The following is a 26,034-nucleotide window of genomic DNA, read 5'->3' as shown; positions in this document are numbered from 1 at the left end:
TAACCAGTAAAGGGATGACAGATAATCTTTAAGGATCCTTGAGGTTAAATGTGTCTGTGATCAAAATCACTCAACTGAAACAGTCATAAAACGGGTGTGTCTGTCTGTCTGCCACTTTATGGAGTATGCTGTACCCTGTCTCTAGATTTACTGAATACAATAAAATTCATGTGAATTTAAAATCAGCACATTCCTGGATTTGGAGAGATAGAAAGGAACCCAGAGGCATGTGGGTCCTCTGAGGCATTACTGGATTTGGCCACACACACGCTGGCACGGCACAGGCACCTTTTCAAGAGCAGACGCTCTTACCCAGAGAGACTTACAGGAGCAATTAGGGATATGTGCCTTCTCAAGGGCACATGGGCAGATTTTTCACCTAACTGAAAGGTTGCTTCTTCACCTCGGGGATTCAAAGAAGCAACCTTTAAGTTACTGGCCCAACACTCTTAACGAGCTCACACACACACACGCACACACACACTCGATTACTGGAATGGTAATTAGTGATTGACTATGGGTGTTCTTTAACAGAGAGAGCTCAGCAGAGGAGGGAGGAGGAAGATAGGGAAAAAGCCAAGAAGAAACCACCCGTATTCAAAGAGCCCAAAAGTAAGTCAACTACTAACATCCAAATACCTTTATCTCCATGTCATCTTCATATTCACCATTTTTGTAATCTGACTAGTATAATAATTCAATTTATTTGACATAATGGGTTTCCAGAAACCATTAGCATACTGTCTGATGTTTTCCAGTGTGGTTATGAATGTTTGTGAAGTGTGTGTGACTGAGATGTTTTCCTCTGGTGGCAGAGTGTCCACCACTGGGTATGGAGTCTCACAGGATAGAATCAGACCAGCTGCTGGCCTCCTCCATGTCTCACCACCGTTACAGCCAGGGCAGGGCACGGCTCAACATGCAGGTAACCCTCATCCTTAACCCATACACACTAACCCTGAGGGTAACCCCTCACAAATGAACCCTGACCCTGGGGGTAACCCCTCACACATGAACCCTGAGGGTAACCCCTCACACATGAACCCTGACCCTGGGGGTAACCCCTCACACATGAACCCTGACCCTGGGGGTAACCCGTCACACATGAACCCTGAGGGTAAACCCTCACACATAAACCCTGAGGGTAAACCCTCACACATTAACCCTGAGGGTAAACCCTCACACATTAACCCTGAGGGTAAACCCTCACACATTAACCCTGAGGGTAAACCCTCACACATTAACCCTGAGGGTAACCCCTCACACATTAACCCTGAGGGTAAACCCTCACACATTAACCCTGAGGGTAAACCCTCACACATTAACCCTGAGGGTAAACCCTCACACATTAACCCTGAGGGTAAACCCTCACACATTAACCCTGAGGGTAAACCCTCACACATTAACCCTGAGGGTAACCCCTCACACATTAACCCTGAGGGTAAACCCTCACACATTAACCCTGAGGGTAAACCCTCACACATTAACCCTGAGGGTAACCCCTCACACATTAACCCTGAGGGTAACCCCTCACACATTAACCCTGAGGGTAACCCCTCACACACTAACCCTGAGGGTAACCCCTCACACATTAACCCTGAGGGTAACCCCTCACACATTAACCCTGAGGGTAACCTGTCTCAATTGAAGCTTATCCTCAATACTGACAAAACTAAACTACTGGTGTTTTCTAAAGCAAGAAATAGACCTCTGAACCTTTCACCTATTACTACCTGTCAGGGCAAGGAGATTGAGGTTGTAACCTCATGTAAATATCTTGGAATTTTGATTGATGATGGCCTCTCTTTTAAAATGCATATTCAACAACTTACAAAAAAATTGAAGCTGAAATTAGGATTTTATTTTAGGAATAAGGCTTGTTTTTCTTTTGAAGCCAGAAGGAGGCTAGTATCAGCTACATTTTTGCCTTTACTAGACTATGGGGATATTTTATATATGAATGCTTCCGCTCAGTGTTTGAGATCAATTGACACCCTTTACCATGGCACTTTGAGATTTATTTTAAACTGCAAAACCCTTACGCACCACTGCACTTTGTATACCAGGGTTGGCTGGCCTTCTCTAGTCACTCGTAGGCTCAGTCACTGGTATACTTTTATATACAAAGCCATTTTGGGTTTACTACCTTTTTATTTGGGCATTTTTATTGTTCAGAAATGTGGTGGGTACTCTCTTCGTTCGCGGGACTTTATCCTGCTAACTGTTCCAAATGTCCGAACTGAATTTGGTAAAAGGGCTTTTATGTACTCTGCGCCATCGTCTTGGAATGCCTTACAAAATACTTTTAAACTGGAAGAACTTGTCCCGATTGGTATTTTTAAATCACTGATGAATGATCTTGAGACTGATTCCCTGACATGTCAATGTTTTTAATTTGCTGTTTTTGATTTTTGAATATTCTTTGTTAATTCTATGGTTTTTACTAGATTAATTGTAGTTTTTCATGTTGTTTGTCTGTAATTTTTGTAATGACTTGGCGCTGCCTATCTTGGCCAGGACGCTCTTGAAAAAGAGATTTTAAATCTCAATGAGCCCTTCCTGGTTAAATAAAGGTTAAATAAATAAAATAAATTAAAAAAAACTCACACATAAACCCTGAGGGTAACCTCTCACACATTAACCCTGAGGGTAAACCCTCACACATTAACCCTGAGGGTAAACCCTCACACATTAACCCTGAGGGTAAACCCTCACACATTAACCCTGAGGGTAAACCCTCACACATTAACCCTGAGGGTAACCCCTCACACATTAACCCTGAGGGTAACCCCTCACACATTAACCCTGAGGGTAACCCCTCACACATTAACCCTGAGGGTAACCCCTCACACATGAACCCTGAGGGTAACCCCTCACACATTAACCCTGAGGGTAACCCCTCACACATTAACCCTGAGGGTAACCTCTCACACATTAACCCTGAGGGTAACCCCTCACACATTAACCCTGAGGGTAAACCCTCACACATTAACCCTGAGGGTAAACCCTCATCCCTAATCTCTAAAACGGTATGGTTTCCAGGCTTCAGAGGATGAGGAGGACATGCGTGGTGGGGCGTGGTGTCCTAACCAAGAGGACAACATTCACTGGTTTGAGATTGACGCTCGCAGAGCAACAGAGTTTACTGGGATCATAACACAAGGACGAGACTCACGCAATGAGTAAGACACACTCACACACACACACACACGGAAGCACATGTTTTATCGACAGAGATTTAAATAAAATGGTGGCTAAACTTTGTGTTCCAGGAGTGACTTTGTGACATCGTACTATGTGCAATTCAGTAATGACAGCAGAGAATGGACGACCATGAATGACGGTTACTCTGACTGGGTGAGTCTGTTAGCCTCACAGCTACACTGTTTCAATTCAGTAATGACAGCAGAGAATGGACGACCATGACTCCCAAGGGTTCACTCTGATCCTCTCTTCATGGGGCGCAAATGTTTACTGTGTCTGGCCATCGAGTCCTATATTTCTCTCTCTCTCCATCTCTTTACCTCCTCTCTCTCTCTCTCTCTCTCTCTCTCTCTTCCTTTCTCTCTCCCCAGTTGTTCTTTGGTAACTCTGATAAGGACACCCCAGTGCTGAATCAGTTAGCTGAGCCCATACTAGCTCGCTACATCAGAGTCATCCCTCAGAGCTGGAACGGCAGTTGCTGTATGAGGCTGGAGGTGCTGGGATGCCCACTGCCTGGTGAGTCACACACACACACACACACACACACACACACACACACGCACACACACACACACACACACACACACACACACACACACACACACACACACACTCACACACAAACACTCATGCTGTGTGTGTGTGTGTGTGTGTCTCCTCAGACCCCACCAGTGCCTACCAGAGGCTGCAGAATGAGGTGACTCCAGTCCAGTACCTGGACTTCAGACATCACAACTACTCAGATATGGTCACGGTGAGATGGTGATGAGTACCACCTTCATGACCTGGATTCAGGTCTAATGTTACAAATGACTTCAACACTGTCTCGACACTGATGATTGACTGTAACAAGGTCCTGCACAGACTGTATGTCTCCAGAAGCAGGGTTGGTGACCTCTGCTTTCCACTGTGTCTCTACTGTAGCTGATGAAGTCTGTGTCTGAGGAGTGTCCCAACATCACCAGTATGTACAGCCTGGGCCGCAGCTCCAATGGACTAGACATCGTGGCCATGGTGATATCAGGCAACCCCACAGAACACGAGATAGGTGGGAACAAACAGATACTTTCTTCCACAGAAAGCTCTGTACTTGTGTCCTCTTTAGCATGGAAAGACTATGACGATCTGTGTTTTTCCCCCTTAGGTGAGCCAGAGTTCCGATACACAGCTGGTCTCCATGGAAATGAGGCGACAGGGCGGGAGATGGTTCTTCTTCTGATGCAGTACCTTTGTAAGGAGTACAGAGACGGCAACCCCAGAGTGCGCCGCCTGGTGGAGGGAATACGTACCCACCTGGTGCCCTCTCTGAATCCTGACGGACAGGAGAAGGCCCTCATAGCGGTTAGTACTGGGCACTATACATGGTATTACCACCTGTACCTCCTTTAGTCTTCCCGGGTGAAAATGTTTTTTTCTAAAAAGAAAAGGAAAAGTTAGGTGCCAGACAGTTTCTGATTTAGCCAACTTGCTGTAGGCAAGTATTGTTGCATGCAGGAACAGTCTGGCACCCAAATGTATTTTTCTTAAGAGAAGATATTTTAAACAAGACAGGACTAGACACATTCAAGCAAATCCTAAGACGTTCTGTAAGGACGTTCTGTCGGGTTCTCTCCATAACATTGTGTCCCATTGCCACCACAGGGTTCAGAGCTGAGTGGTTGGACCACAGGCCACTGGACGGAGGACGGCCATGACATCTTCCACAACTTCCCTGACCTGAACAGTGTTCTGTGGGAGGCAGAGGACAAGGGTATGGTGCCCAAACTGACCCCCAATCACCATGTCAAGATCCCTGCTGACTCCGTGGGGGACGACAAGGTGTGTGAAGGGAGGGAGGGGATTGGGGGAGGGTGGGAGGGAAGGAGGGAGAGGATGGAGAAGAAAATAAATGTAGATGTGTGAAGAGCAGAGACGAAGAGCAGAGACAGTACGAGCAAGTCCTCTTTCTCTGTCTATCGCCTCAACATGACAGCTGCTGTTTGTTCTTCTTGTCCTGCAGATAGCTGTGGAGACTCAAGCCATCATCTCGTGGATGGAGAACCACCCGTTTGTACTGGGGGCCAACTTCCAGGGAGGGGAAAGGGTAGTGGCCTACCCCTACGACAACCACCGCCTAACCAAGGCCGCCAGCACCAGCGAGAGAGACAGGGCACACAGCCGCAAGAAGAGACAGTACGAGGCGCTTACCCTCTCTCTCTCTCTCTCACCTCTCTCGCCCACTCCCACTCTCTCGCCCACTCCCACTCTCTCCCACTCACTCTCCCTGCACTCTCTTTTTGGCAGAGCAATAATGACATGAAATCAAATAAACTATCAACTAAATCATTCTTCTAGGTACGAGGACGAGTATGACAGAGGGACAGATTGGGATAGGGGCTACGACCGTGAGGAGCCAGAGGATGATGATAGAAACAGGGGATACCAGGAACCAGAAGAGGACCGGTGGAACAGGGGATACCAGGAACCAGAAGAGGACCGGTGGAACAGGGGATACCAGCAGCCGGAAGAGGACCGTTGGAACAGGGGATACCAGCAGCCGGAAGAGGACCGTTGGAACAGGGGATACCAGCAGCCGGAAGAGGACCGGTGGAACAGGGGATACCAGCAGCCGGAAGAGGACCGGTGGAACAGGGGATACCAGGAACCAGAAGAAGACCGGCAGAACAGGGGATACCAGCAGCCGGAAGAGGACCGTTGGAACAGGGGATACCAGGAACCAGAAGAAGACCGGCAGAACAGGGGATACCAGCAGCCGGAGGAGGAGTGGAGGGGGCATGGCTATGGCCACAGGGAAGAGGAAGAGGAGGATGACAGAGGGGGACATCCGGAAGCAGAGCCTGAGGATGAACCCAGGACCACGGCAGACGCCTCCCTTTTCAGGTGTGTAGCCTGAAGGTAACCACAGGTCAACAATCAGATTATCCCACATATCTGACTATTTGTGTGTGTGTGTGTGTGTGGGGCCATCAGGTGGTTGGCTATCTCCTACGCCTCCACTCACCTGTCGATGACATACACTTCCCACGGCTCCTGTCACAGCGATGACATCACGGGCGGCGTCGGAATCATCAACCGTGCCAAGTGGAAGCCCATCACAGGAAGTGAGTACACAGTCAAACCGACAACATCCCTTTTCATTACATTGTTGTCTGCTGTTCAATAAGGAATTTGTTACGATAGTCAACATTACATTCAGTAGTTCAACAAGGTTAAACTGTGTAATGAAACATTAAGCAGTAATCAGAGTAAAGTACCCACTTTTGAGGATAATGCCACTCTCTGGTGGCCAATAATTGCTACCTTTGTCTCTCCCTCCCCCCTATCCTCCTCCGTCCTCAGGTATGAATGACTTCAGCTACCTGCACACTAACTGTCTGGAGCTGTCAGTGTTCCTGGGCTGTGATAAGTTCCCTCATCAGACTGAGCTGGTCATTGAGTGGGAGAAGAACAGAGAGGCCATGCTCACCTTCATGGAGCAGGTAATATCACACCCCCTCACACTTTACCAAACACACCTAGTCATGGAGTGGCTGTATAGTGACCGTGACCTTTTGACCCTTGGTTTTCACTTCACCCAGGTACATCGTGGGATCAGGGGCGTGGTGAAAGACAAAGAGGGGAACCCCATCCCTAATGCCACAGTGTCTGTAGAGGGGGTCAACCATGATGTCACTACAGGTGGGTACAGTGTCTGGCTGCATGTCAGCCATACCCCATACTGCCTCCTGCATTACTGCTTAACAAATCAGTGTTGCCATGCACCGCCATATTGGCAGATTCATGAAACTTCAGGTGAGCACTATTGGTAACAGCCTGCTGTCCCTTTGCCCCTGAACAAACCAAAAGCACTCCAAGAGCCTGCTATCCTCACTGAGTGTGGAGTCTAACCCCTCTGCTCCCTCCACAGCTGTAACAGGGGACTACTGGCGCTTGTTGAACCCAGGTGAGTACCGTGTGACGGTGCGGGCAGAAGGCTTCACCCCCCTGACCAAGCTGTGTGTGGTGGGCTACGAGCCAGGGGCAACTACCTGCAGCTTTAACCTGGCCAAGTCCAACTGGGACCGCATCAAACAGGTGGGTACTGCTACACCTACAATTATAATTAGGTTACCTATTAGCCCTTTGAGAGCCAATGAAGCGCTATATAAATGCTATCTATTCATTAACAGATCATGGCCCTGCACGGCAACAAGCCCATCCGCCTGCTCAGCCACGGCAACGGTGGAACACGACGGAACACCGCCTCCAACGGTAACAGCCGTGTGGTGCATAACAACGGCGCTGCCGCCAATGAACCCGAGACGAGTCGCATGCGCCAGCAAAAGCGGAGGCTCGGCCGCCTCCGTCGTCTACGACAACAGAAACTGATGAGATCGACAACGACTTTGCCGCCGACAACCACGCCGGTTCCCACGACAACAGAGGCGGAGCCCACCACTGCCTGGTACGACTCGTGGCTCATAGGAGAGGGGCAAACATCGGCGCCAGAAGGTTTCACAGACTCCATCTTGGATTACAACTACGAGATCGACGATTACTAAGGGTAACACCAAGACCTTGTTCCAATACATCCTTCCTCCCCACTTCCTTAAAATAATCAAGGTACGGAAGGAAGAAGTTGAACAGGACCAATTTGTCAGTCAAGCCCAGACTGTTAACTCAATTCCTGGACAATTAAGTAACCCCTTGAACATCTGAATGGACTGGATACATTTAAGCAATATGGCTTAAACTCCAATAGGATAGACTGACTCTCCCCCTCCTATATTACTGAACCCATCCATTCTTTCAGATCTACAAAAGGGCCACAAGAAGCATTTAGGTATATTTACAGAAACTCAAAAGGAACAATGATGTTGAATACAGTCAGGCACACAAGCTAATGTCCGTGTTCTGTATAACCGCTCGAGTAGGTCTTTTGATACGAAGTTCAACACAAATGAAAATGTCAGTACTGATATCTGGGAAAGTCCTTTTACACCAATCCAATGCCTTCCTAGAGAACGTGCTTCAGAGATCATTTCGATCTGCTACTGGTTGTAAATTAAATGTATTTTTACCACCTCCACCCCTGAAGAGTAAAAACAAAGAAGCAAAGTTTATTTCTTATAAAAGTGTGGATTTATTTACATTATTTTCACCCATGACAGCAAAACCATAATACCGACAGACATTAAAATGTTAGTTGAAGGTTGAGAGAGAACGAGAGATTTTCTGAAATGTTCCTCATAACTTAGCTGAGGAAAGTTATTTTTTCAATGAATAAAGGCTCATTTACGTACAGAATTTGTGTTTTGTTTTTCTTCATGACATCATCTACCGTACTAAAATGGAAACGATATGTGTTGACAAATACAGGAGTCTGGGCACCGGCACACAAACAAAGCGCTTCATTAGACAGTCCGTTTCATTAGCAACACGTTTCCTTCTACTCAAACAGCATCATTGAACCTCCATATTTACTAATATATATATATATATATATATATAAAAAAAATAATGACTGATATCTTTGCTGATCAAGAGAAACCAATGAGACTTCAGCAGACACTTTAAACATTTTGATAGTGTACAACCTGATTCCATTTGAGGACCAGGGGAAGGGGCTGAGGACTGGCAGCAGACTGAGTGACTGTTGCTCCTTCAGTGGCTGATGTTCATCTCACTCTCCTCGTCATCACCAGCAGAGAAGGAAGAGAAGCGGATTGGCTCACACTCCAGAGTCCGGAGGTTGATCAGGCAGGCTGTCTGAGTGCTGCTGAACTCTGGGATAGCCACCAGGAGGACTTCCTGACCTTCAGCACCTAGGGAGGGTGGGGCATGTAACTGGTCATTAGATTAAACCCCATGTCACCCATGCAATTACAGTACACCAGTTGCTAAAACATACATAGATCGCAAAAGATCCCATACAATGTACACTGAACAAAAAAATTCAACATAACATGTGAAGTGTTGGTCCCATGTTTCATGATCTGAAATAAAAGATCCCAGAAAATGTTGCATACAAAGTGTTTACATCCCTGTTAGTGAGCTTTTCTCCTTTACCAAGATCATCCATCCATCTGACAGGAGTGGCATATCAAGAAGCTGATTAAATGGCATGATCATTACACAGGTGCACCTTATGCTGGGGACAATAAAATGCCACTCTAAAATGTGCAGTTTTGTCACACAACACAATGCCACAGATGTCTCAAGTTGAGGGAGCGCGCAATTGGCATTCCGATTGCAGGAATGTCCCCCAGAGTTGTTGCTTATTGAATGTTTTTCTCTACCATAAACCACCTCCAATGTTTTAGAGAATTTGGCAGTACGTCCAACTAGCCTCACAACCACAGACCACGTGTAACCATGCCAGCCCAGGACCTCCACATCTGGCTTCTTTCCCTGTGGGATCGTCAGACCAGCCACCCAGACAGCTGATGAAACTGTGGGTTTGAACAACTGAAGAATTTTTGCACAAACTGTCAGAAACCGTCTCAGGGAAGCTCTTCTGCGTGCTCATCGTCCTCACCAGGGTCTTGACCTGACGGCAGTTTGGCGTCGTAACCGACTTCATTGGGCAAATGCTCACCTTTGATGGCCACTGGCACGCTGGAGAAGTGTGATCCTCAAGGAGGAATTCCTGTTTCAACTGTATCGGGCAGATGGCAGACAGAGTATGGCATCGTGTGGGTGAGCGGTTTGCTGATGTCAACGTTGTGAACAGAGTGCCCAATGGTGGCAGTGGGGATACGGTATGGGCAGGCATAAGCTACAGACAACAAACATAATTGCATTTTATCGATGGCAATTTGAATGCACAGAGATACCGTGATGAGATCCTGAGGCCCATTGTCGTGCCATTCATCCGCCGCCATCACCTCATGTTTCGCATGATAATGTACGGTCCCATGTCACAAGGATCAGTACACAATTCCTGGAAGCTGAACATGTCCCAGTTTCTTCCATGTCCTGCATACTCACCAGACATGTCACCCACTGAGCATGTTTGGGGTGCTCTGGATTGACACGTACAACAGCATGTTCCAGTTCCCACCAATATCCAGAAACTTCACACAGCCATTGAAGAGCAGTGGGACAAGGGCTGCTGCAGTAACTGTATTACCGCCACAACAGCAGTCATGACCGCAGTAAAATTCCATGTGACCGTTGAGTCATGGTAATCTCCTTTATGCACCCTGGACATGCTTTGGTAGTACCCAACCTGCTAATTACCATCAGGTCTTAATGGCCTGGTACTCAGGACTCTATTGTCCCTCAAACCACTGACATCAAAGCAAACGCAATCAAAAATAATATCCAACACTTAGGCCTATCATACTTTTAAAACTCACCTCACTATGCTGATCAATTTGAAGAAAAGTTCAACAGGGGGTTGAAACTGTAAAACATGGTTGCTGTGGATGTTGTTTCAAAGCCTAAACTCAACGGACAGCGCTTTATAAGGTGATGATTCATTCAAAACACCTTCAAGCATATTAAAGGAAGGGGATACCTAGTCAATGTTTTCAGTTTAGTGAAATGTGTTCCGCATTTAACCCAACCCCTCTGAATCAGAGGTGCGGGAGGCTGCCTTAAAATGACATCCACGTGTTCGGTTACAACTCGAAATATGCACATCTGTCCGAGGCAGCCAGCTAATCAGATGACCTGGCTGTATTAGGGGGCTTCATTAGAGCTTATGCATAGGCTTAATGAGCCCAGGCCCGGAAAAAAAAACGGAATTAAAATGATGATTGTGCCGTACAATACATAGCCTACCCCATATAACCATGGCAGAAAAACTCAACATATTTAAGATGTCTTTGGTACACAATTAGTCTAACCTATACTCCAAAATCAAACAGAATTTCAGTAATTGCCTTTGAGTGTGGACTGTACTTTTATGCATACTGGATGGACTGGTTACCTTATGCTAAACCAAAATGTCTATCCATAAGTCTGGGAGGGAACGTACAGCCCTAAGCAAAGCGGTTGGTTCATTGACTGAAGGGCGGCTTAGAGTTAGCCTTCAATTATAGTGAATTTGTATTTGAATAGTCTAGTAATAAGGCATTTTTTAAAATATTTTCATAATTAATTGGGTGACATTACCTTTAGCTATACAGAATCTCACCACCATGCCTTTCCAAATCCTCCTCGCTCTCCTTTAATCCATTCTCCAGCACGCAGACAAGTTTACTGAAATATATTTTGTTTGCGGAAACATGTTACTATCGATGTTCCCGAACAAATTTCACGTGGTTTCCCATATTAAGCACTGGGTAGCTGCAGGAACAAGGTTGGAGAGCCCATGACATACAGTTTGGGCAGAATATCACCAGTCAGGCAGCGAGAGCATGCTCCTCAAACAGGAATATCACCAGTCAGGCAGCGAGAGCATGCTCTTCAAACAGGAATATCACCAGTCAGGCAGCGAGAGCATGCTCCTCAAACAGGAATATCACCAGTCAGGCCTCTACCCCTATTACGGGGGCTGAGTCACTGGCTTACTGGTGTTCTTCCATGCCGTCCCTGGGAGGGGTGCGTCACTTGAGTGGGTTGAGTCACTGACGTGGTCTTCCTGTCTGGGTTTGCGCCCCCCTTTGGGTTGTGCCGTGGCGGAGATCTTTGTGGGCTATACTCGGCCTTGTCCCGGGATGGTATGTTGGTGGTTGGAGATATCCCTCCAGTAGTGTGGAGGCTGTGCTTTGGCAAAGTGGGTGGGGTTATATCCTACCTGTTTGGCCCTGTCCGGGGGTTTCATCGGATGGGGCCACAGTGTCTCCTGACCCCTCCTGTCTCAGCCTCCAGTATTTATGCTGCAGTAGTTTATGTGTCGGGGGGCTAGTGTCAGTCTGTCACATCTGGAGTATTTCTCGTCTTTTCCGGTGTCCTGTGTGAATTTAAATATGCTCTCTCTAATTCTCTCTTTCTTTCTCCCGGAGGACCTGAGCCCTAGGACCATGCCTCAGGACTACCTGGCATGATGACCCCTTGCTGTCCCCAGTTCACCTGGCCGTGCTGCTGCTCCAGTTCCAACTGTTCTGCCTGCAGCTATGGAACCCTGACCTGTTCACCGGACGTGCTACCTGTCCCAGACCTGCTGGAACCCTGACCTGTTCACCGGATGTGCTACCTGTCCCAGACCTGCTGTTTTCAACTCTCTAGAGACAGCAGGAGCGGTAGAGATACTCTCAAAGATCAGCTATGAAAAAGCCAACTAACACTTACTCTTGTGTTACTGACTTGTTGCACCCTCGACAACTACTATGATTATTATTTGACCATGCTGGTCATTTATGAACATTTGAACATCTTGGCCATGTGCTGTTATAATCTCCACCCGGCACAGCCAGAAGAGGACTGGCCACCCCTCATAGCCTGGTTCCTCTCTAGGTTTCTTCCTAGGTTTTGGCCTTTCAAGGGAGTTTTTCCTAGCCACCGTGCTTCTACACCTGCATTGCTTGCTGTTTGGGGTTTTAGGCTGGGTTTCTGTACGGCACTTTGAGATATCAGCTGATGTAAGAAGGGCTATATAAATACATTTGATTTGATTTGAGAATAGTCTGATGGGTGAAAATATGATCACTTGAGAGAACAACTGTGCAGCCTGAGGCAAGGAACAGAGCGCAAACTTTTTTTGCTACTTTCTCAAATCATTAATAGCCTATAGTCGCACCATGCAGTCCGTATATGTTGATTTCTAAGGTTTGTATCATTCACAACTAAAGTTACCAAATAACTAAATCTAGCATATAGGACCTGTTTCAAATGATCACTTTTATGCTCAATATATTCACTTCATACGCAAACTCACTCTGCAATGGAAAAAAATATCCTTTCTATTTTATTCAGCTAAATTCTAATTATATTCTTCTTACTATAAAATCATATAAAAAAATGGCACGGGACTTAAACATATATTGTCAGATAAATGAACACGCCTACAGTATGATGCATAGCCTGATAACATAGGTCTACAGTATGATGCATAGCCTGATAACACAGGTCTACAGTATGATGCATAGCCTGATAACATAGGCCTACAGCATGATGCATAGCCTGATAACATAGGCCTACAGCATGATGCATAGCCTGATAACATAGTTCTACAGTATGATGCATAGCCTGATAACATAGGTCTACAGTATGATGCATAGCCTGATAACATAGGCCTACAGTATGATGCATAGCCTGATAACATAGGCCTACAGCATGATGCATAGCCTGATAACATAGACCTACAGCATGATGCATAGCCTGATAACATTGGCCTACAGCATGATGCATAGCCTGATAACATAGGCCTACAGTATGATGCATAGCCTGATAACATAGGCCTACAGTATGATGCATAGCCTGATAACATAGGTCTACAGTATGATGCATAGCCTGATAACATAGGCCTACAGTATGATGCATAGCCTGATAACATAGGCCTACAGTATGATGCATAGCCTGATAACATAGGCCTACAGCATGATGCATACCCTGATAACATAGGCCTACAGCATGATGCATAGCCTGATAACATAGGCCTACAGTATGATGCATAGCCTGATAACATAGGCCTACAGTATGATGCATAGCCTGATAACATAGGTCTACAGTGTGATGCATAGCCTGATAACATAGGTCTACAGTGTGATGCATAGCCTGATAACATAGGCCTACAGTGTGATGCATAGCCTGATAACATAGGCCTACAGCATGATGCATAGCCTGATAACATAGGCCTACAGTATGATGCATAGCCTGATAACATAGGCCTACAGTATGATGCATAGCCTGATAACATAGACCTACAGCATGATGCATAGCCTGATAACATAGACCTACAGCATGATGCATAGCCTGATAACATAGGCCTACAGCATGATGCATAGCCTGATAACATAGGCCTACAGTATGATGCATAGCCTGATAACATAGGCCTACAGTATGATGCATAGCCTGATAACATAGGCCTACAGTATGATGCATAGCCTGATAACATAGGCCTACAGTATGATGCATAGCCTGATAACATAGGCCTACAGTGTGATGCATAGCCTGATAACATAGGCCTACAGTATGATGCATAGCCTGATAACATAGGCCTACAGTATGATGCATAGCCTGATAACATAGGTCTACAGTATGATTCATAGCCTGATAACATAGGCCTACAGTATGATGTATAGCCTGATAACATAGGCCTACAGTATGATGCATAGCCTGATAACATAGGCCTACAGTATGATGCATAGCCTGATAACATAGGCCTACAGTATGATGCATAGCCTGATAACATAGGCCTACAGTAGGACAATTCCTATTCTATTTACCTGAAATACTTTTGTGTATTTGGACACCCCTTTAAATTAGTGGATTCGGCTATTTCAGCCACACCCGTTGCTGACAGGTGTATAAAATTGAGCAAACTGCCATGCAATCTCCATAGACAAATATTGGCAGTAGAATGGCCTTACTGAAGAGCTCAGTGACTATCAACGTGGCACAGTCATAGGATGCCATCGTTCTAACAAGTATTTGTAAAATTTCCGCCCCGGTCAACTGTAAGTGCTGTTATCGTTAAGTGGAAACGTCTAGGAGCAACAACGGTTCAGCCGCGAAGTGGTAGGCCACACAAGCTGACAGAGGACTGCTGAGTGCAGAAGCGTGTAAAAATAGTCTGTCCTCGGTTGCAACACTCACTACCGAGATCCAAACTGCTTCTGGAAGCAACGTCAGCACAAGAACTGTTCGTCTGGAGCTTCATGAAATGGGTTTCCTTCGAGCAGCCGCACACAAGCCTAAGATGATCCATACGCAATGCCAAGCGTCGGCTAGAGTGGGGTAAAGCTCGCCACCGTTAGACTCTGGAGCAGTGGAAATACGTTCGAGTGATAAATCACACTTCACTATCTGGTAGTCCGATGGACTAACCTGGGTTTGGCGGATGCCAAAGTGTAAAACAATTAATTATATCATAATGTTTTAGACCTGACCAAAATAAATCAAGGATTTATTGTGATGGTGTACATTCAACTAGTTTATTCCACTTTATTAAGGCATGCATCAGCTGGCGTGTATGTGTGGAAGCCTGGAGACTAAACGTGCTAATCTTAATTCACGGTAAATTACCGAGACAGGCAGTCTTTTGCATGACAATAACCAGCTGACAAAATTTGATGACTGCCACAGCCCTAATGTGGGACAACATTCCACAGCCTGATCAACAGCCTGATGTGTCACGCTGCATGAGGCAAATGGTGGTCACACCAGATACTGACTGGTTTTCTGATCCACGACCCCTACCTTTTTTTAAGGTATCTGTGACCAACAGATGCATATCTGTATTCCCAGTCATGTGAAATCCATAGATTAGGGCCTAATTTATTTATTTCAATTGACTGATTTCCTTATATGAATTGTAACTCAGTAAAATCTTTGAAATTGTTGCATGTTACATTTATATTTTTGTTCAGTGTAGAAAGGACAGGCAACTGTCAACTATCAGTGTGTAATACTGGACCAGCACAGTGCAATGCTCCAATGTGAATAAACAGTCATGCCAGGTTTCCATAACGGTGGGGACTCACCTGTGATGCGTTTGGCCTGGTAGGAGGGGGCGTTGCCACTGAAGTAGACATGAGGACATTCCTCCAGGATGAAAGGGTCCTTCAGGTAGAACGGATAACACCCTGAGAGAACAACACAAGATAAGCCATGTACCTCAGTCTGTATAACCGGAGAGAGTGAGGGAGAAAGTGTGTGTGTGTTGTTACCCAGTGGGTCAGGTATGAGGTGTGTTGTTACCCAGTGGGTCAGGTATGAGGTGTGTTGTTACCCAGTGGGTCAGGTATGAGGTGTGTTGTTACCCAGTGGGTCAGGTATGAGGTGTGTTGTTACCCAGTGGGTCAGGTATGAGGTGTGTTGTTACCCAGTGGGTCAGGTATGAGGTGTGTTGTTACCCAGTGGGTCAGGTATGAGGTGTGTTGTTACCCAGTGGGTCAGGTATGAGGTGTGTGTGTGTTGTTACTCAGTGGGTCAGATATGAGGTGTGTGTTCTTACCCAGTGGGTCAGGTATGAGGTGTGTTGTTACCCAGTGGGTCAGGTATGAGGTGTGTTGTTACCCAGTGGGTCAGGTATGAGGTGTGTGTGTGTTGTTACTCAGTGGGTCAGATATGAGGTGTGTGTTCTTACCCAGTGGGTCAGGTATGAGGTGTGTTGTTACCCAGTGGGTGAGGTATGAGGTGTGTGTGTGTTCTTACCCAGTGGGTCAGGTATGAGGTGTGTTGTTACACAGTGGGTCAGGTATGAGGTGTGTTGTTACACAGTGGGTCAGGTATGAGGTGTGTTGTTACCCAGTGGGTCAGGTATGAGGTGTGTGTGTGTTGTTACCCAGTGGGTCAGGTATAAGGTGTGTGTGTGTTCTTACCCAGTGGGTCAGGTATGAGGTGTGTGTGTGTGTTGTTACCCAGTGGGTCAGGTATGAGGTGTGTGTCTGTTGTTACCCAGTGGGTCAGGTATGAGGTGTGTGTGTGTGTGTGTTGTTACCCAGTGGGTCAGGTATGAGGTGTGTGTGTGTTGTTACCCAGTGGGCCAGGTATGAGGTGTGTGTGTGTTGTTACACAGTGGGTGAGGTATGAGGTGTGTGTGTGGTCTTACACAGTGGGTCAGGTATGAGGTGTGTGTGTGTTGTTACCCAGTGGGTCAGGTATGAGGTGTGTGTGTGTTGTTACCCAGTGGGTCAGGTATAAGGTGTGTGTGTGTGTTGTTACCCAACGGGTCAGGTATGAAGTGTGTGTGTGTTCATACCCAGTGTATCAGGTACAGTAGGGGGGAGGTGTGTGTTTATACCCAGTGTATCAGGTACAGTAGGGGGGAGGTGTGTGTTCATACCCAGTGTATCAGGTACAGTAGGGGTGAGGTGTGTGTTCATACCCAGTGTGTCAGGTACAGTAGGGGTGAGGTGTGTGTTCATACCCAGTGTGTCAGGTACAGTAGAGGTGAGGTGTGTGTTCATACCCAGTGTGTCAGGTACAGTAGGGGTGAGGTGTGTGTTCATACCCAGTGTGTCAGGTACAGTAGGGGGGAGGTGTGTGTTCATACCCAGTGTGTCAGGTACAGTAGGGGGGAGGTGTGTGTTCATTCCCAGTGTGTCAGGTACAGTAGGGGTGAGGTGTGTGTTCATACCCAGTGTGTCAGGTACAGTAGGGGTGAGGTGTGTGTTCATACCCAGTGTGTCAGGTACAGTAGGGGTGAGGTGTGTGTTCATACCCAGTGTGTCAGGTACAGTAGGGGTGAGGTGTGTGTTCATACCCAGTGTATCAGGTACAGTAGGGGGGAGGTGTGTGTTCATACCCAGTGTATCAGGTGCAGTAGGGGCGAGGTGTCTAAGCCTCAGTGTGTTCTCCAGTATCTCCAGGTGACTGTCCATGCTGCTGTACTTCTGGATGTCTTTCACATTCTGCCCTGACGTCCCCAGGATCCTACGGCACACAGGAAAGACCTTTGCATTGGCTCCTTACAGACAACTTCACATGACATACACAACCCAACTTAAACCTAGCTAGCACATATCTGTAGTACAAAGGGCATCAGGAAATACATTTTCTAGCTTAATGCAAAAGGTTATGGCAATAACAAAATCCCATTTGAAAACAGTGACCACATTACTCTTCCACAGAGAAAGCTTTGTGAAGTTGGTCGAAACAAAATGTTTCCCAGCCCTAGGTCCAGAAGCCCCAGGGTTGTTGACTCACCTCACCCCGTCCAGGGTGGCCTGGTGTGGGTTGGAGGCCAGCAGCAGGGTGGGGTAGGTGGAGGAGAGGGGGAACATACAGTGGTGTAGGGGCTGCTGGGGCAGGGTATAGTTAGTAGGATCATACTGGCCCGGCATCACATCCACTGGTACTGACGACTAGAAGAGAGGAGGACACACGTCAGATAACTGAATGAATGGCACATTCTATGGCAAACTAGATAAATATTACCCAGGTTGTGACATCCCTGGTGTAGGTGGTAGGAATCTCTGGAACTCACCACCAGCTGCATCAGCATCTCATCCAGCAGACGCATGGCATCCACAGTGCCTGCCTGGGTTTTCTTAGTCAAGTATTTAGCCTGGAGGGACAATACACAGTTAGGAAAACATCACACACACTGGACAGTTCAAAATGAACCAGTAGCCTCTAAGTCAAGACATTTCTACTATAAGGATTTGATAAGTGTTAGCTACGGTAATAGCTCACTTTCTCATCAACTGAAATGAATGGATGTCACAGCTAAATAAGTCCCCTCACCTTGGTGGATGCGTCCTTGTCCTGTGTGCTTTGGCTCAGAAGGTTCCCGGCCAGTAGGACCCTGGAGATTGTCGACGCACCACTCTGCTCCCCCTGGTCACCTAGGTGACCCGTTACCATGTCAACAAGCAGCTGTAAAGCCAGCATACTGTCTGCATGACTACCGCCCAGACCCAAACCTGACAACAGCAGCACAAACCTACGCACAACATAATATATTACAGTTTAGTGTTATCACAATACCACATTTTCCTTGGCAAAAAAGAAAAAGCAGACTATGCTTTGGTCCTTTAAAACCTACTTTTGTTAAATATTGTGTGATATAGCTTGTAAAATAAACAAATGTGACTCTGGGTGACAACACAAGGCTGTTTAATCCAACATTACGACTGTTTTCCTCTAGAATTTAGGCCCGCTTCCTGTTTAGTTTCCTTTGTAGTGTTGTGATACTGGTACACTACTAAAGTTTGACATTTCACAAGGTTAGGTATTGTGTGTACCTGTCTGAGCTGAGGGTGGTTCTGGGGGTCTGCGGGGGGAGGTCAGCAGTACAGAAATCATCCACTGTGAATTTCCCATCATTCTTCTCTGCACCGTAAATAGCAATAACACTACCTAAGAGTGAGAAAGGAGAGCGAGAAACATAAATAATGAAAACAACAAAACAAAGGAGGCGGTCATAATTACTACATGATCATGAGAACTGAGACAAACTTGTCTATCCTGATACAATAAGTAGAAGGTACAGAGGAGACAGAAACCTGTGACAAACTTGTCCACGTCAATATTGCCCTCTAGTTTGATCCTCTGCAGCTCGTCCTCCAGTATCAACTCATCTGAGTCGCTGATGTACCTGGTGCGCGGAGGCTGGGGCAGCAGATTGTGCTAAGAGAGAGATGTAGTTGAAGAGTTACTACCAGAACCAGTATACAGACTTTGGCAAACAATCCTGTTTGTTTCATGACAATCAAAGTCTGATTTTATGTTAGCAACTTCTTACTTCCTCACTGATTTCCTTCAGAATGGACGGCTGCAGTTCCATGTGCTTGAACAGGGTTCCCACAATGCAACACTGCTCACCCATCTGCAGATCACACAACTTCCTGATCCGTACATCTGCACCTGACAGGGAGGGAGTCAGGACAGTTTACTCTCAGCAAGGTAATGGTGTATGAACTGTTGCAGCAAATTGGAGAGCTAAGTGTCAACCCTGCACTTACCCCATTTCTGCTGAGCCCTCTCCGTGAGCAGGGGGCTCATCTGCATGAGTCGTGTGGCGTAAATGTGCGCATACTGGCGGTTGAAGCTGCGCTCCCCCAGCTTGAAACGCTCAGAGCAGGGTGAGTAGGCCGGCTTGACCCTGTCAAACACAGAGGGCTCCTGGTCCTCGGAGCCAGGACGACACAACAGAAGAGAACAGGAACCCTCCTGAGGGGCGCTTACCTCAGAGAACATGGCTGCCTGGGGAGACAGTTATCAAATTAAACACATGATATGGGATCATGCATTGCAGCTGTAATGAGCACGGTATCCTTGCTAGTTTAGGTAGTTTGAACAGTCCATATGCCATCTCCACAACTGCTAGCTAAACCTCAACTCAGCTCATGAATAGTTACAATGATTGTAACGTGATCTGCAAATGTGAGTGTGGTTAATAACGTTAGCTCGCTAATACTTTAGCTTCAGTTAGTTAGCTACCTGAGCTAGCTGCTAACGTCTTGTTGTTGCCAACAAAAGCAGTGTCCTGCGAAAACAGAAAAACGTCAATGCGCTAAATAAAGTATTTACATTACCTTTACTGGCCTTTTATTCGTGACAAAAATGCGATTTTGTTGAAATGCACGTTTACTTGTGGAGAGGAGTTTGTGCTTTCAAAAGAGCATAGGTATGTCCCGCGAAATTGGACTGTTACCCGGCGCGTACACAACATGTACGTGTTGCACAACGTCTTACGTAACAGACAAAACAGTCAGACATGTTTGTAAGGTCAAAACTGAGTTGTGAGTAGTTCTTGAATGTCTTATAATACGTCCTCTAAACCAGGGCTCTCCAACCCTGTTCCTAGAGAGCGACCGTCCTGTAGGTTTTCACTCCAACCGTAATCTAGCACACCTGTGTGTGCGTCATGCCCTCATTGTCTGTTCTTTTTCTTCTCAATAATGGTTCTTTTTCTAATTTGCTAATCCCATACATTACTGTATACAGTAATAAATGAAGTATTATTCATGATCATGCCATAATAACCAAAAATGTTACTTCCTGATCCAATTTTTTTATTTTTTATTTTATTTCACCTTTATTTTATTTAACCAGGTAGGCCAACACAATAGAAAAGTCTATGTACAGTGTGTGCAAATGAGGTAAGATTAGGGAGGTAAGGCAATAAATAGGCTATAGTGGCAAAATAATTACAATTTAGCAATTAAACACTGGTGTGATAGATGTGCAGAAGATGAATGTGCAAGTAGAGATACTGGGGTGCAAAGGAGCAAAAAATAAATAACAATATGGGGATGAGGTAGTTGGGTGTGCTATTTACAGATGTGCTGTGTACAGATGCAATGATCGGTAAGCTGCTCTGACAGCTGATGCTTAAAGTTAGTGAGGGAGATATAAGACTCCAACTTCAGTGATTTTTTTATATTTGTTCCAGTCATTGGCAGCAGAGAACTGGAAGGAAAGGCGGCCAAAGGAGGAGTTGGCTTTGGGGATGACCAGTGAAATATACTTCCTGGAGCGCGTGCTACGGGTGGGTTCTGCTATGGTGACTAGTGAGCTGAGATAAGGCAGGGTTTTACCTAGCAAAGACTTATAGATGACCTGGAGCCAGTGGGTTTGGCGACGAGTATGAAGCGAGGGTCAGCCAATGAGGGCATACAGGTCGCAGTGGTGGGTAGTATATGGGGCTTTGGTGACAAAACGGATGGCACTGTGATAGACTACATCCAATTGGCTGAGTAGAGTGTTGGAGGCTATTTTGTAAATTACATCGCAGAAGTCAAGTATCGGTAGGATAGTCAGTTTTCCGTGGGTATGTTTGGCAGCATGAGTGAAGAATGCTTTGTTGCGAAATAGGAAGCCGATTCTAGATTTAATGTTGGATTGAAGATGCTTAATGTGAGTCTGGAAGGAGAGTTTACAGTCTAGCCAGACACCTAGGTATTTGTAGTTGTCCACATATTCTAAGTCAGAACCGTCCAGAGTAGTGATGCCAGACGGGCGGGCGGGTGCGGGCAGCGATCGGTTGAATAGCATGCATTTAGTTTTACTTGCATTTAAGAGCAGTTGGAGGCCACGGAAGAAGTGTTGTATGGCATGGAAGCTCGTCTGGAGGTTTGTTAACACAGTGTCCAAAGAAGGGCCAGATGTATACAGAATGGTGTCGTCTGCATAGAGGTGAATCAGAGAATCACCAGCAGCAAGAGCAACATCATTGATGTATACAGAGAAAAGAGTCGGCCTGAGAATTGAACCCTGTGGCACCCCCAAAGAGACTGCCAGAGGTCCAGACAACAGGCCCTCCGATTTGACACACTGAACTCTGAGAAGTAGTTGGTGAACCAGGTGAGGCAGTCATTTTTTTATTTTTTTATTTCCCCTTTATTTAACCAGGTAGGCCAGTTGAGAACAAGTTCTCATTTACATCTGCGACCTGGCCAAGATAAAGCAAAGCAGTGCGACAAAAAACAACAACACAGAGTTACACATGGGATAAACAAAAGTACAGTCAATAACACAATAGAAATATCTATATACAGTGTGTGCAAATGGAGTAAGGAGGTAAGGCAATAAATAGGCCATAGTAGCGAAGTAATTACAATTCAGCAAATTAACACTGGAAAGCAAGAAATCAATCTGGAGGCGAAAGAAACCCACACCTGTTTAGGCGAGGTGCTTTCTAGCGGAGTAGAACACTTGAAAAGAAAAGGAGAGCCGCACACTCTAGAAGCTCAGATTCAATAAGTTAATAACCTAATAACCAACGTTTCGACAGACAAGCTGTCTTCATCAGGGTATAACTTCCTGATCAATGAAACCACCACACATTGCGGTAAGCTATGTTTGTTTTATTGATGATTCTACCAGTGTCACTGATACTGCTCGTTTATTATGTCTATACACACCACTCGGATGTTTGAGTTGAATGAAAAAATAATAATTTGAAGGTCTCATTGTAGTGACCTGACCGATTTGATTCGGTTTTGACTCATTAGGCTCACTCTAATCCTGTCATGTAGAGCAGAACTGTTTAGAAAAAGGTTATTTTCATAATCAGAATGTTTGAATGTGAGGATGTGTGCACAGTGCACCACAGAGATACTATGTGCATAGCAGAGATATCTCTACCATCATGCCTCCCCTGACCTTACAATACAGTACTCATTACATGACTAAGTGCTTTGAGAGACTTGTCAAGGATCATATCACCTCCACCTTACCTGTCACCCTAGACTCACTTCAATTTGCTTACAATAGGTCCACAGACAATCCACTGGATACTGCCCTATCCCATCTAGACGAGAGGAATACCTATGTAAGAATGATGTTCATTGACTACAGCTCAGCATTCAACACCATAGTACCCTCCAAGCTCATCATTAAGTTCAAGGCCCTGGGCTGAACCCCGCCCTGTGCAATTGGGGCCTGGACTTCCTGACGGGCCGACCCCAGGTGGGGAAGGTGGGAAACCACACCTCCTCTTCGCTGATCCTCAACACTGAGGCCCCACAAGGGTGCGCGGTCAGCCCCCTGCTATACTTTTTTAAATTTAACCTATATTTAACTAGGCAAGTTAGTTAAGAACAAATTCTTATTTACAATGATGGCCTACTGGGGAACAGTGGGTTAACTGCCTTGTTCAAGGGCAGAACGACAGATTTGTACCTTGTCCACTCAGGGATTCGATCCAGCAACGTTTCGGTTACTGGCCCAATGCTCTAACTGCTTGGAGTACTCCCTGTTCACCCATGTACTCCCTGTTCACCCATGTACTCCCTGTTCACCCATGCCTCCAACTCAATCATTAAGTTTGCTGACGACACAACAGTAGTAGACTTGATTACCATCAACGACGAGACGGCCTACAGGGAGGAGGTGAGGGCTCTGGGAGTGTGGTGCCAGGAAAATAACCTCTCACTCAACGTCAACAAAACAAAGGAGATGATCGTGGACTTCAGGAAACAGCAGAGGGAGAACCCCCTATCCACATTGACAGGACAGCATTGGAGAAGATGTAACGTTTTAAGTTCCTCCGCGTACGCATCACTGACAAACTGAACTGGTCCACCCACACAGACAGTGTGGTGAAGAAGGTGCAACAACGCCTCTTCAACCTCAAGAGACTGAAGAAATTTGGCTTGTCACCTAAAACCCTCACAAACCTTTACAGATGCACAATTGAGAGCATCCTGTCAGGCTGTATCACCGCCGGGTATGGCAACTGCACCTCCCACAACCGCAGGGCTCTCCAGAAGGTGGTGCGGTCTGCACAACGCATCACTGAGGGCACACTACCTGCCCTCCAGGACACCTACAGCACCCGATGTCACAGGAAGGCCAAAAATATTATCAAGGACAACAATCATCTGAGCCACCGCCTGTTCAGCCCGCTATCATCCAGAAGGCGATGTCAGTACAGGTGCATCATAGCTGGGACTGAGAGACTGAAAATCAGCTTCAAATGCACTGTATGATTCTATAAGTTGAGTTATATGTGGTGATCTTTATTTATTGCTCTAGTGGCAATGTCCCCTTATTCAAGAAAGGTGGTACTGAACACCGCAACAGACACAACTGCAATATCTAGCACCAGATAAGATATGGGGAGTTGAGAAACATATTCAGGGGCATCATCTCAGCTAAACCTTTAATATTGCAAAGTGACCAGGGGGGAGGAATCTTTATAAAATTGATGCTAATTTAATGCATTTCTACTCAATTTAAAAACTCTAATGCTATTTGGAGAACAGCAAAAACAAGCCACATTTATTCCAGCCATTATCACTTTACTGCTGTAGCTCAGTGGAGGCTGCTGAGGGGAGGATGGCTCATAATACTGTCTGGGACGGAGTAAATGGAATGGTATCAAACCACCTATTCCACTCCAGCCATTACCACGAGCCCATCCCACCCAATTAAGGTGCCACCAACCTCCTGTGCTGTAGCTTCATTCACCTCAGTCAATAATGATTATTTCACTGACACATACAACAATTCTAATAGTATAACATTACTAATATGTTAGCATATTTGTTAGACATTTCTCAATAGGAACCACACTTCATTTGCAATACAGAAATCATCCTGTCACTTCCTCCTGCCAACTAAGACAAAAGCTGTCACACAGAATATGGAGAAGAGAGGGTAGAGAGATATAGTATGATAACTAATGCAATAAAAATTGCGGGTCGCAATCGCACAGTATTGGGCTCAATGGGCTGGCTTTATGGAGAGCGCAGTTGCAGGGAACACCCAAAACTTTTTCTCAAAACAGTGCAGAGGTAAAGATGACTGTAGTACATTAGATGGCTTTGGCTAGGTAACTGCTGTTTGACTTGACATGAAACTAAACTAGTTTTAATCACCGTGCTGAGCTAGTGTGTAGCGGCTAGTTCTTGTATGACGTGTTTGTAGAATGATAATGTTTATTTAATTGAACTATTTCGCACCTAATGAGTGTTTCATATTGATACTGTTTAGGTGATGGTATTCGGGTCGTTCCACCAACTCGGCGCCTTTCGAGAGGTGTTAACATTCTGTCATAAAGAGCACATGTTCAACTTCATAAAAAACAAGTTTTCCCATCAAGAGGTTTGATTAAAAAAATGACTATAGTAAATGCCTAATTAAGTGTCAAAGTAACAGGGTTGGTGATTTCTTCTTAAGTCAGCCATAAATCCCCTTGTGACTGGGGGAATGGAAGATTGTTGGTCACATACACATTTTTAGCAGATGTTATTGGTCCATACACATGTTTAGTAGATGTTATTGGTCCATACACATGTTTAGTAGATGTTATTGGTCCATACACATGTTTAGTAGATGTTATTGGTCACATACACATGTTTAGAAGATGTTATTGGTCCATACACATGTTTAGCAGATGTTATTGGTCCATACACATGTTTAGCAGATGTTATTGGTCCATACACGTTTAGCAGATGTTATTGTGGTTGTAGCAAAATACTTGCGTTCCTAGCTCCAACAGAGCAGTAATACAGTTGAAGTCGCAAGTTTACATACACCTTAGCCAAATACATTTAAACTCAGTTTTTCACAATTCCTGACATTTAATCCTAGTAAAAATTCCCTGTCTTAGATCAGTTAGGATTTTTTATTTTACTTCACCTTTATTTAACCAGGTAAGCTAGTTGAGAACAAGTTCTCATTTACAACTGCGACCTGGCCAAGAAAAGGCAAAGCAGTGCAACACAAACAACAACACAGAGTTACACGTGGAATAAACAAGCGTACAGTCAATAACACAATAGAAAAAAAGAAAGTCTATATACAGTGTGTGCAAATGGCGTGAGGAGGTAAGGCAATAAAAAG

General features: G+C 45.6%; 2 protein-coding genes across 6 annotated transcripts in view; one reads left to right on the top strand and one right to left on the bottom strand.

Moving 5' to 3' along the window:
• The window catches only part of LOC115200423 (inactive carboxypeptidase-like protein X2), a 30,479-nt gene extending 21,996 nt beyond the window's left edge, over positions 1-8,483 (top strand). For 2 of the 4 annotated variants that reach the window (XM_029763495.1, XM_029763492.1), the window contains 16 exons: positions 535-612; positions 816-925; positions 3,043-3,182; positions 3,273-3,357; positions 3,576-3,720; positions 3,867-3,958; positions 4,129-4,252; positions 4,349-4,545; positions 4,846-5,022; positions 5,204-5,376; positions 5,539-6,084; positions 6,175-6,305; positions 6,544-6,683; positions 6,783-6,882; positions 7,112-7,278; positions 7,374-8,483. In XM_029763495.1, coding sequence (XP_029619355.1) covers positions 535-612; positions 816-925; positions 3,043-3,182; positions 3,273-3,357; positions 3,576-3,720; positions 3,867-3,958; positions 4,129-4,252; positions 4,349-4,545; positions 4,846-5,022; positions 5,204-5,376; positions 5,539-6,084; positions 6,175-6,305; positions 6,544-6,683; positions 6,783-6,882; positions 7,112-7,278; positions 7,374-7,745 — 2,777 coding nt within the window. In that variant the 3' untranslated portion in view covers positions 7,746-8,483. Of the gene's footprint in view, positions 1-534; positions 613-815; positions 926-3,042; positions 3,183-3,272; positions 3,358-3,575; positions 3,721-3,866; positions 3,959-4,128; positions 4,253-4,348; positions 4,546-4,845; positions 5,023-5,203; positions 5,377-5,538; positions 6,085-6,174; positions 6,306-6,543; positions 6,684-6,782; positions 6,883-7,111; positions 7,279-7,373 lie in introns of those variants that run through there. The other 2 variants (XM_029763493.1, XM_029763496.1) reach the window with 2 other exon arrangements.
• Positions 8,303-20,415, bottom strand: pold2 (polymerase (DNA directed), delta 2, regulatory subunit). Of its 2 annotated transcripts, none has more exons than XM_029763497.1 (11): positions 20,277-20,415; positions 19,704-19,944; positions 19,484-19,605; positions 19,245-19,368; positions 18,984-19,098; positions 18,484-18,682; positions 18,224-18,304; positions 17,944-18,101; positions 17,543-17,670; positions 15,777-15,878; positions 8,303-9,008 (listed from the first exon to the last, which is right to left on the bottom strand). In XM_029763497.1, the coding sequence occupies exons 2-11, from the start codon at positions 19,936-19,938 to the stop codon at positions 8,848-8,850; spliced, it is 1,425 nt and encodes a 474-aa protein (XP_029619357.1). In that variant the 5' UTR covers positions 19,939-19,944; positions 20,277-20,415; the 3' UTR covers positions 8,303-8,847. The 2 variants fall into 2 exon arrangements, with proteins under 2 accessions (XP_029619357.1, XP_029619358.1); XM_029763498.1 differs by having other exon boundaries at positions 19,484-19,599.
• Positions 20,416-26,034: the final 5,619 nt, after the last annotated feature.

The sequence above is a fragment of the Salmo trutta genome, chromosome 9 (genome assembly GCF_901001165.1).
Source record: "Salmo trutta chromosome 9, fSalTru1.1, whole genome shotgun sequence".
NCBI lineage: Eukaryota > Metazoa > Chordata > Actinopteri > Salmoniformes > Salmonidae > Salmo > Salmo trutta.
Note: the sequence above shows the minus strand (reverse complement) of the source record. Positions and strands in the feature narration are given on the sequence as shown.